The 12170-nt window shown below is 43.9% G+C and overlaps 1 protein-coding gene across 1 annotated transcript in view; it reads left to right on the top strand.

Annotated features, from left to right (window-relative positions):
- The window catches only part of LOC124606258 (ATP-dependent translocase ABCB1-like), an 86290-nt gene that overhangs the window by 9186 nt on the left and 64934 nt on the right, over positions 1-12170 (top strand). The window contains exon 4 of the mRNA XM_047138235.1: positions 10601-10790. Within this exon, the coding sequence (XP_046994191.1) occupies positions 10601-10790 (190 nt within the window). The remainder of the gene's footprint in view (positions 1-10600; positions 10791-12170) is intronic.

Below are 12170 nucleotides of genomic sequence, written 5' to 3'. Positions count from 1 at the left end.
GTCGTTTCTTTTTTCTTTTTTTTAAGACACTGGCATATTGTATATTTAAGAAGAATGCATCGTTTTTGTTATCATTAAATGTCAGTTGATGACATACTGATGGTTAAAGCGTTGAGGACTGTGTAAGGTCAAAGACATAGACTCATACTGACGTCTGATGACTATAGAGTAGCGTGCAAAGGCATCTTTTGTCGGAAAAGTCGCTGGTTGGTGACATGGTTATTGCAGTAATTTTAATATTGGCCTAGATGATTGTGGGACTTCCTTATTAAGTTACGTACATGTAAGAAAGCCCTCCATTAAGGTGTGAATTTGTTCGATTTTCTGAATGTGTCATGCAACATGGAGCAATGAATTAAATGATTTTTATACATTCCGCTGCCTGATTTATCTCGCAGTTCAGTATTTATTTCTTTATTCATCCAAAAATCTGTCGAGATTATGGAATACATTAGTCATTTATGCGAGTAAATATTGGATATGGACGTGTACACTTACTAACTCTGTCTGCTATATTTTTCACACACACACACACACACACACACACACACAAACACAAACACTTTTTTACTCTTGCAAGACGTACAGAACATATAACAGCGATACTGCAGTAAGTGATTTTTTTTTTGTTTCGTTTTTACTTTATCTGTGAGATAACTCGCACTAGTAGCAGAAACAGATTTTACGCTTTCTTGTTTCAAGTCTCTTCAATTTTAATAGGTTCTAAAAATTCTGCTACTAAATAGATGCTATGCTCTAACAAGACTGCTCTTAGGATTGTACTAAAAGTAAGAATGACGGACTGTTTTTTTTTTTTTTAAATCTTTTGTAGAAGACTACTGTCACTTTGTATCGCAATGTTAGTAATGGAAGTTCTAAAAGCTTTACCGATTCGACGTGGAACTTATGTTTTTTCGTCGTACCTAGTTCGTGTAAATTGATGTTTCTTATGCATTCTGCAGATAAAACAAAATGGCTAGCACATTGACAAAGGAGGAAGTGTGGGTTTTGATAGAGCTAACGTAGCAGTTTTACGCATGCACAGTTTCGTAAACATACAGTGGGATTTGAGCGCGAGATAAGGCAGAGAAGTGCCGGTGACAGCGCTGCTGCCGCGAATTACTGTGAGTAGCACGTTCCATGTGACGTACTAGCTCTTTTCTGACAAGTGAAACTCCCGATCGCAACCCCTTCAGATTTAGTGGTAAGTTGGCCCAGTAGATAGCCCCTCAAAAACCGAACACAGGTCAAACGCGGAAATAGGAAGAAGGTGTACTGAATCGCGAAAACAAAGCAAAACAGACACAATGAACGGTTCAAGTTCAAGATGTACAACATCGAGCGACATGCAACAGCACTGAGGTCATGGCTGAGTGGTTGCCGGCCCGGTAGCTCAGCGTGTTCGGTCAGAGGGTTTAGCTACCCTCTGAACTGATGTCATCGGACGTCCGCCGAACAAATTCAACGAACAGTATAGAACAAAACGAGATTTAAAAAAAAATTGTTCACGGTGTTGGACCACAATGCGGGAGATCCATGTTCAACCCTGCTTTATGCACCTTTTTTTCACGAAATCAACTGTCTGTCCGATCATTAACATGTTTGTTCTCTTTCTGTAGTCTTGGAAATTGTCATACTACACATTGATTGCAGAATATGAGTCGTTACCGTCGCAAGTAAATGTGATGAATTGTTAGAGCAGCCGAGATGTCGCATAGACCTCTCACAGAAATGAAAAAATAAATAAATAAATAAATAAATGTGAACTATGTTACAACAAAGAAATTTGAGAATCAAAACTTCAAAAACATTGAAAGCATACGTTTTGACAGAGCACAAGGAAAACTGTGTGATTGTCAACGCGTTCATTTGTTACAGCTGATCGTGACAAACTATTACAATTTCTTCATTTATTTGGGAGTTATCACTTTCACGTTCATAGGAACACCTAAATCGGGCAAGTAGGCGTATCTCACTCATTCACCAGCCGCACAAGGTAGTTGCGTCGATAAGAGATTCCTATCATACGACACACATACTGTCACGATGACGTGTTTTTCGGTGGAGGATTCGGCTGACTTGTTGCCTTGTCATCAAAAGTTTGCGGTTCCCATTGGACAGCCACTTCCTCTCGGCTGCTAATAGGGTAGTTGCGCGAAATCAACTTTCATTATAGGTTCCTTCCCCACATCTCGCTGATGCGAAGGGATATTACACCATGCCGTAGACACAAATTGAATACTGGGAACAGACACGTCAATGGTGGGACTGACAGTTCGTAATTTTGCGGAGAAAAAAAAGTGGCACGAGGAAGACTTGAACACGAATCGTCTGCTTGGCAGTCCAAGACCATCAACACACAGTAACGATGCTGGGGCTCTTCTAATTCTCTGGATGTGATACATGTTGAGCTTTGACCGTTTACTTTCTATTTTGCTTCTTTTTTCACAGTGCAGTATACTTTTTTCCTGTTTTCATGCTTGATCTGCGTTCAGTTTTTGATGGGCTATCCACTGTGTCATCTTACCACTAAATCTGAAGTGGTTGCGATCGGGAGTTTCCAATGGGAGCATTTTCCAACTATGATGGAAACTTGGCGTGCTTCGCGATGAGAAACACGTCCCTTGTGAGGAAAACTTTACCGTCTGTTTCAAAGGTTCGTAAAATCTATTTGGCGAGGAATATTAGTAGTATCTATACTTGCAGAATATCCATGCACTGTGCGCTCAAGCTCGCTTGCTCTATGTTATTCCACTGCTGAATATGCATGTTCGGTATGGTACAAGTCCAGTCATGCCAGGAACGTAGATGTGGCTCTAAACGAGTCTTGGCAGATTATCAGGGGTTTGCTTAAGATCTACTCCTGTGGAAAAACTGCACTGCCTCGCTGGCATAGCTCCTCGTGAAATCAGACGTGAGGTAACTGCGAGATATGAGAAAAGTAAGGCCACAACGAAGGAAGCCCGTCCACTACATGGTCGTCAGCCCGCACATCCTAGGCTGAAATCAAGAAAAAGCTTCTTGACAACTACCGAGGCTCTCATCGAGAATCCACATACAGCAAGGATCTCTTGATGGCGGGAGAAATGTCGGTATTTTGGAGAATGGATGGCGCCAATGGATGTCCCCCTGGACATTCGGAGAAGTGGTCAATATGGAGGTCTCTCAATAGATTACGATCAAACACAACGAGATACAAGACCAATCTGCGGACTCGGGGTTTCTCTGTGGACTCAGTTCTTCGCCAGTGTGGCGTTGAGCAGACCAACAGCCATTTCCTTCAGTATTTCGCATTACCAGCCACCTTCACCATGCAAGACCTTACGAGAGCTAAACCTAATGCACTTAAAGTGTCCAATTTTTGGTCTTCTTTTGTGTAAAATTATGTCAACACACACACACACACACACACACACACACACACACACTTGACACGATAAATAAATAAATTTTCAATATCCTCTTATCATGGTTATTTCAAAAATAACTAAGTGCTCTGTAATGTTGCTTCCGTTGTTATTGTTTCGAAATCGCAAGAACATCTTCTGCCATCATTAGCGTAGTCAGTGAACCGGAAGGAAGCCGTGTAAACAGAAGCGAGGAAGAAGGAATGAAGTTCCATCGACACAAATCAATTTCTAAATTTCTCAACTAACTTTCGGAGAATAAGGCGCTTCGAAAATGGCAAGGAATTCTAGAAATTAAAAGCTGTGTTTAGAATACTTTTCGGTTACTGGCGTGAATGTTATCATACTTGTATGGGCTTGTAGCCTGACCGCATGCAGTAAACATTGCAGCCAGGAAAAAACAGACTGACCGTACCTTCTCCCAACAAAAATTAGACGCGGTTCGTGAGTCCGTAGGCGGAGGCGGTATCCGCACGACATTGAGTAATGCAAGATAGACAGAGAGGGATTAAGGAGAAAAAAAGAACAGGTTGTGAATGTGGGTGGAAACGACTGAAGGAAACATCGAGTCCTGCTCTTACAGGTTCCTGTAATCACGATCCGCAAACCTGTGTTCATAAGGGCAGTACTAATTGAAATACTGGTAATATGACTGCACACTTGGTGTAAATTATGAAATCGTCAGACTGGGAGGCGGATGGGGGCGGGGGCGTTACTGCTGCTATAAATATTAAATCAACTGCATAGCACTTGTATTTCTCAAATTTTCGGACAAATATCTCTGAAATGCGGTATTCTGAATTTCAGCCTCTTGGAAATTATGCTGACGCGATGTTCTAAGCCCGACTATAAGGAAATTATTAATATCGTATTAAATATTTCATAGTAATCAAACAGTTCATGAAAACAGTTTATGACTATTATCTTAAAATATTTTGTTGTTATTATTAAAACCCTAGGCATGTGTGGCACATTAAAAGCATTGGGCTGGGGGGAGGGGAGACAGAGGCAGAAAAAAATGGTGTACCACCAGCCGAAACAGAACCTTGCATCGATGACGAGTTATAGCCAGAAAACAAGCTCAGAGTGGGCAAGGATTGGGTGGAAACCGATATTTAAAAAAACTACCCTAGCTTTCTGTATGAGACACTTTTTTTTTTTTTTTTTTTACCACCACAAGCTGCAGTTGAATATAATCCTCCTCATGCGAGTAGTTTTGACATAGCGTCATCATCTGGCAGACTCTACAACTCATTTCTGGTTGTGTGCTGGATGATGTCGTGCCGTACACCAGCATCACTTACTTCCACAGAGTGACATGTATTTGAGGTACATTAGTATATCGGACACGTCGTTTTTGCCACTCTGAGTTTTAAAGCCTGACATGTGATGACACTATGTCGAATCTAGTGGCTGGCTCTGAGTACTATGGGACTTAACTTCTGAGGTCATCAGTCCCCTAGAACTTAGAACTACTTAAACCTAACTAACCTAAGGACATCACAAACATCCATGCCCGAGGCAGGATTCGAACCTGCGACTGGAGCGGTCGCGCGGTTCCAGACTGTAGCGCCTAGAACCGCTCGGCCACTCGAGTCCAGTCGCAACAGAATAAAGTATTTGGTCTTTTGTGCAACATATCGAGGTTGAGTAGAACAATTGAAAGATTTACACACACTTGCGTACGACTTAACTGGTCTAGAGAAATGGCGTAAAACTTAAATTGGACTTCAGACGAGGATTTGAACCTCACTCCTCCCGAATGAGAATTTAGTGTGCAAACTAGTGCGCCGCTTCGCATGATGAAATCGTTGGCAGAGAAGGCGAGAGGAACACTTCGATTTATATCGAAGATGCTAGACAAGTGCCGTGCAGCTTGCTAAGGAGACCACATGCCATTCACTAGTGACACCTGTTCTGTGATTGCCACACCCTTAGTGGTTCTTCACAGTCAGGCAAGCCTGTGACGCCAGATGAGCTCGGAGGTATGTTGTTACGTTGTAGGTAATACGGAAATATAGTGCTTGCGCAAAATAACTTGGTCCCGATCAAAAACGCATTCTCGCACTCAGTGCTGGGTGAGCCCACAAGTCTGTTCCGAAGGGGCTGCTGCCTCAGTTGGCTATCGCCTGTTGAACTGTGAGCTTTATCGGTTATGAATAAAACATTCTCTGCCTATTTTGGTGTGGATGGATGCACACATTGGCTGCTCCGTAATATTTCTCAAACGATTTTAAACAAACTATTCGGCAAAAAATTAGATACACGCGCAACTCTTATCCTGCTTCGTCAGCTTCTCTATGAACGGTCTACCACCTCGTTAATGCACATAGTTATTGTGATATTTCAACATTAAATAAGCTATGCACAAAATTCGAATACTTTGCAATGAAAATAGAGCTTCCTAAGACACTGTGACAGTGCATTTAGTGCATGCTAGGTGGTAGACATCTGTGTATGACAGGTACCTATGATACTGAATTTTTATTTAAGCATGAGATGAGATCTATATCACCAATCTCGAAAAAATGGATTGTATGTAGTGCGCTCACTGTCACTTGTGCATGAAAATGATATAGTGAAAGTAAAATATTTATAACATCCCTCACGTCTTCTAACTGGTCCGAGGTTTTGAAACGAGTTTTTGGGAAGTTATGGGGAGTATTTTGCTATATAGTTAACATGCAAAACTTGCATCTCTACTGCGCTACTTACTTCCACAGAGTAACATGTATTTGAGGTACATTAAACGAAACATTTTTCAACGAAAAATACGTAATAATATGTCTGATACCTGATGTCTCTCACGAGTAAGTTTGTCCGAATTTGTGAAGTTCTGTAACCTGATTTTCTTACTGACTGGACGTGCGACTTTTCTTTTTGTCTTACAACATGTTAGGGGATATTGAAGTTCTTATTTAGGTAAACAACAGACAGAAGAAAGTGAACAGCATATGGACAAGGGAGGAAGTGTGAGTTCTAGTAAAGCTAATGTAGGGATTTAACGCGCGTCTATTTTCGTAAAAAAAAACTGTGTGGTTTGCGAGCCAAATAAAGCCGACAACTGCTGCTGGAGATCGCTGAGAGATCTAATCACGTTAACCATCTCGTCCTGTGTGCCAATGACGTTATTTTGTGTGGTTGGATGTCGCGTCCACGTCAACGTTGGCCCTCGTCCCGTGTGAGGACGCTTTAGCGATCTTGAGAATAACTTAAGAGAGAGATTAAGTTGTCTGCAGAGTTGTAGAGATGACCATTTCCCACCCCTCCACAATTTCCACACTGACCTAGACAAATAAAATAAAAGGGCCCCATGATGCGATCGACCACCGTGTCATCCTCATCTACATAGTGTTATTCGGATGCGTTAAGGAGAGGCAGACGTTCGGCACACCGATCTCCCGGCCGTTTTCGGTTTTCCAATCCTTGGAGCCGCTACTTTTTATTCGAGTGACTCCTCAAGTGGCCTCACGAGGCTGACTGGAATTTAACCCGTGGCCTCTGCATTGCAGTCAGACGCGTTGACTACTCAGCTACTGAGGCAGACTGCGCAGTTGCTTCGACTGATATTTTGAAACTGTAGAAACACGTACAATTAAATCAAAATTTAAGCGAATAGGTATTTGGAGTGCTGCCTTTGACCAGACGGAACAAATGTTTGCCACCCAAGTCATATGCAAGAAATCATGCAGCTAACGATAACCCAGTTGATTCGTTAGGCTGTTATATACAGGGAGGTCCATTGATAGTGACCGGGCCAAATATCTCACGAAATAAGCATCAAACGAAAAAACTACAAAGACCGAAACTCGTCTAGCTTGAAGGGGGGAAACCAGATGGCGCTATGGTTGGCCCGCTAGATGGCGCTGCCATGGGTCAAACGGATATCAACTGCGGTTTTTAAAATAGGAACCTCTATCTTTTTTACATATTCGTGTAGTACGTAAATAAATATGAATGTTTTAGTTGGACAACTTTTTTCGCTTTGTGATGGATGGCGCTGTAATAGTCACAAACGTATAAGTACGTGGTATTACGTAACATTCCGCCAGTGCGGACGGTATTTGCTTCGTGATACATTACCCGTGTTAAAATGGACCGTATACCAATTGCGGAAAAGGTCGATATCGTGTTAATGTATGACTATTGTAATCAAAATGCCCAACGGGCGTGTGCTATGTATGCTTCTCACTATTCTGGACGACATCATCCAAGTGTCCGGACCGTTCGCCGAATAGTTACGTTATTTAAGGAAACAGGAAGTGTTGAGTCACACGTGAAACGTCAACCACGACCTGCAACAAATGATGATGCCCAGGCAGGTGTTTTAGCTGCTGTCGCGGCTAATCCACACATCAGCAGAAGACAAACTGCGCGAGAATCGGGAATCTCAAAATCGTCGGTGTTGAGAATGCTATATCAACATCGATTGCACCCGTACCATATTTCTGTGCACCAGGAATTGCATGGTGACGACTTTGAATGTCGTGTACAGTTCTGCCACTGGGCACAAGAGAAATTACGGGACGATGACAGATTTTTTGCACGCGTTCTATTTAGCGACGAAGCGTCATTCACCAACAGCGGTAACGTAAACCGGCATAATATGCACTATTGGGCAACGGAAAATTCACGATGGCTGCGACAAGTGGAACATCGGCGATCTGGGCGGGTTAATGTATGGTGCGGCACTATGGGAGGAAGGATAATTGACCCCCATTTTATCGATGGCAGTCTAAATGATGCAATGTATGCTGATTTCCTACGTAATGTTCTACCGATGTTACTATAAGATGTTTCACTGTTTGACAGAATGGCGATGTACTTCCAACATGATGGATGTCCGGCACATAGCTCGCGTGCGGTAGAAGCGGTATTGAATAGCATATTTCATGACAGGTGGATAGGACGTCGAAGCCGCAAGTTCACCGGATCTGACGTCCCCGGATTTCTTTCTGTGGGGAAAGTTGAAGGATATTTGCTATCGTGATCCACCGACAACGCCTGACAACCTTCGTCATTGCATTGTCAATGTACACTCCTGGAAATTGAAATAAGAACACCGTGAATTCATTGTCCCAGGAAGGGGAAACTTTATTGACACATTCCTGAGGTCAGATACATCACATGATCACACTGACAGAACCACAGGCACATAGACACAGGCAACAGAGCATGCACAATGTCGGCACTAGTACAGTGTATATCCACCTTTCGCAGCAATGCAGGCTGGTATTCTCCCATGGAGACGATCGTAGAGATGCTGGATGTAGTCCTGTGGAACGGCTTGCCATGCCATTTCCACCTGGCGCCTCAGTTGGACCAGCGTTCGTGCTGGACGTGCAGACCGCGTGAGACGACGCTTCATCCAGTCCCAAACATGCTCAATGGGGGACAGATCCGGAGATCTTGCTGGCCAGGGTAGTTGACTTACACCTTCTAGAGCACGTTGGGTGGCACGGGATACATGCGGACGTGCATTGTCCTGTTAGAACAGCAAGTTCCCTTGCCGGTCTAGGAATGGTAGAACGATGGGTTCGATGACGGTTTGGATGTACCGTGCACTGTTCAGTGTCCCCTCGACGATCACCAGTGGTGTACGGCCAGTGTAGGAGATCGCTCCCCACACCATGATGCCGGGTGTTGGCCCTGTGTGCCTCGGTCGTATGCAGTCCTGATTGTGGCGCTCACCTGCACGGCGCCAAACACGCATACGACCATCATTGGCACCAAGGCAGAAGCGACTCTCATCGCTGAAGACGACGCGTCTCCATTCGTCCCTCCATTCACGCCTGTCGCGACACCACTGGAGGCGGGCTGCACGATGTTGGGGCGTGAGCGGAAGACGCCCTAACGGTGTGCGGGACCGTAGTCCAGCTTCATGGAGACGGTTGCGAATGGTCCTCGCCGATACCCCAGGAGCAACAGTGTCCCTAATTTGCTGGGAAGTGGCGGTGCGGTCCCCTACGGCACTGCGTAGGATCCTACGGTCTTGGCGTGCATCCGTGCGTCGCTGCGGTCCGGTCCCAGGTCGACGGGCACGTGCACCTTCCGCCGACCACTGGCGACAACATCGATGTACTGTGGAGACCTCACGCCCCACGTGTTGAGCAATTCGGCGGTACGTCCACCCGGCCTCCCGCATGCCCACTGTACGCCCTCGCTCAAAGTCCGTCAACTGCACATACGGTTCACGTCCACGCTGTCGCGGCATGCTACCAGTGTTAAAGACTGCGATGGAGCTCCGTATGCCACGGCAAACTGGCTGACACTGACGGCGGCGGTGCACAAATGCTGCGCAGCTAGCGCCATTCGACGGCCAACACCGCGGTTCCTGGTGTGTCCGCTGTGCCGTGCGTGTGATCATTGCTTGTACAGCCCTCTCGCAGTGTCCGGAGCAAGTATGGTGGGTCTGACACACCGGTGTCAATGTGTTCTTTTTTCCATTTCCAGGAGTGTATGTGCGAACATTACGGAAGGCGAACTATTCGCTGTTGAGAGGAATGTCGTTACACGTTTCGCCAAATGCATTGAGGTTGACGTACATCATTTTGATCATTTATTGCATTAATGTGGTATTTACAGGTAATCACGCTGTAATAGCATGCGTTCTCAGAAATGATAAGTTCACAAAAGGTACATGTGTCACATTAGAACAACCGAAATAAAATGTTCAAACGTACCTACGTTCTGTATTTGAATTTAAAAAACCTGCCTGTTACCAACGGTTCGTCTAAAATTGTGAGCCATGTGTTTGCGACTATTACAGCGCCATCTATCACAAAGCGAAAAAAGTGGTCCAACTAAAACATTCATATTTTTTTACGTACTACGCGAATATGTAATAAAAATGGGGTTTCCTATTTTTAAAAAACCGCAGTTGATATCCGTTTGACCTGGCAGCGGTATCTAGCGGGCCAACCATAGCGCCATCTGGTTTCCCCCTTCAGGCTAGACAAGTTTCGTGCTTTGTAGTTTTTTCGTTTGACACTTATTTCGTGACATATTTGGCCCGGTCACTATCAATGTACCACTCTGTATATATGGCACCCGTCGATATTCTTTGTGCAGCTAGTAAAGTACATTTTACTTAAATCATCAGGATACCTCGACTTTTCATGTACAAAACCTACCAGCTTTGAAACTGTTGAAAAAATGACGTCACATAAGAGCTTTTTAAATTCTTACAACAGGTACAAGAAGAACTTGGGTACTGCGAAAGACCTCAACGTCAAGCGAAGCTTCTTCAGTTCCATGATCTTCGCCTTCCTGTGGCTGTTCATATACTCCGGTTACGCCCTCGCTTTCTATTACGGTGTGGGTCTCATCATCAGAGACATGGATAAGGTGGACAAAATGTACGACGCTTCGACTATGGTCACTGTGAGTATCCAGTTCTGCGTAGACATCTAGTACTCAGTCGAGTCTCCATCTAACAAAATGAAATTATTCAACTGTGACAATGCTGTACAAATACGAGTGAGAGCTAAAAAGTTTTTATGTGAAAGCTCTTAGAAACTTTTAAGATATAATGAACGTCATTGATATTCTACATCTTTATTCACTATGTATACATATTTATTTCTCAACGTAGTCTCCCTGGCGACGAACGCTTGACCTGTTGGATTGTACCATCACTGTAGAATGTCTGACTTTGTCGACGGAGCCATCTCACCTCTGCTTGCACCGCTTCCTCACTATCGAAGTGAAGTTATCCTAGGCGTTCTTTAACTTTTGGAAACATATGTAAATTGGATGGGGCCAAGCCGGGACCGACTGTATGGGAAAAGACCGATGACAGGGAACCCAACGCGTCGGATAGTTGCAGAGGTCGTGATACGGTGCCCTATGTGTGGATGCGCTCTAAGAATTCGAAACTCAATTACAATGTACTACTTCTCACTGTAATTAGGCTGTTTAGGTTTTTTTTATTGGTAACGCCACCTCTGTATGAAAATCACTGGCTGTGCTGTGTGCGGTCTGTGGCTTCTTTGCATTGTTGTAATACTCGCCATTGTAGTGTTAGGCAGCTGGCTGTGAACAGCGCGTAGCGTTGCGCAGTTGGAGGTGAGCCGCCAGCAGTGGTGGATGTGGGGAGAGAGATGGCGTAGTTTTGAAATTTGTCATGAACTGCCATATATATTATGACTATTGAGGTAAATACATTGGTTGTTCTCTATCAAAATCTTTCATTTGCTAACTATGCCTATCAGTAGTTAGTGCCTTCATGACTTTGAATCTTTTATTTAGCTGGCAGTAGTGGCGCTCACTGTATTGCAGTAGCTTGAGTAGCGAAGATTTTTGTGAGGTAAGTGATTTGTGAAAGGTATAGTTTAATGTTAGTCAGGGCCCATTCTTTTGTAGAGATTATTGAAAGTCAGATTGCGTTGCGCTAACAAAATATTGTGTGTCAGTTTAAGGACAGTCGTGTATAATTGTTCTAAGGGGACGTTTCATCACGCATCAACATAGCTATTTTACACATCGCCGTGTTACACGCTACAATTCGGAGCCCCCTAGCGGCAGAGGGCTGCAAATATGTACACGTGAAGAACGAAGATGTAGAATGTTAATGCGTTTGTTTTATTTGAAAAGCCCTCGTGTTACTCAGATATGACGAAGACACTAATGATAGACGATAAGATGATGCATAAAATACAATCTTATTTTAAAACGTGCTCACGCTGTTAAATGCTAACACAACTGTTACCATTTAGTACCTCCTTGGAAGACATACTCGTATTCTTAATAAGCGATAGACAT

Source organism: Schistocerca americana, chromosome 3 (assembly GCF_021461395.2).
Source record: "Schistocerca americana isolate TAMUIC-IGC-003095 chromosome 3, iqSchAmer2.1, whole genome shotgun sequence".
Taxonomy (NCBI): domain Eukaryota; kingdom Metazoa; phylum Arthropoda; class Insecta; order Orthoptera; family Acrididae; genus Schistocerca; species Schistocerca americana.
Note: the sequence above shows the minus strand (reverse complement) of the source record. Positions and strands in the feature narration are given on the sequence as shown.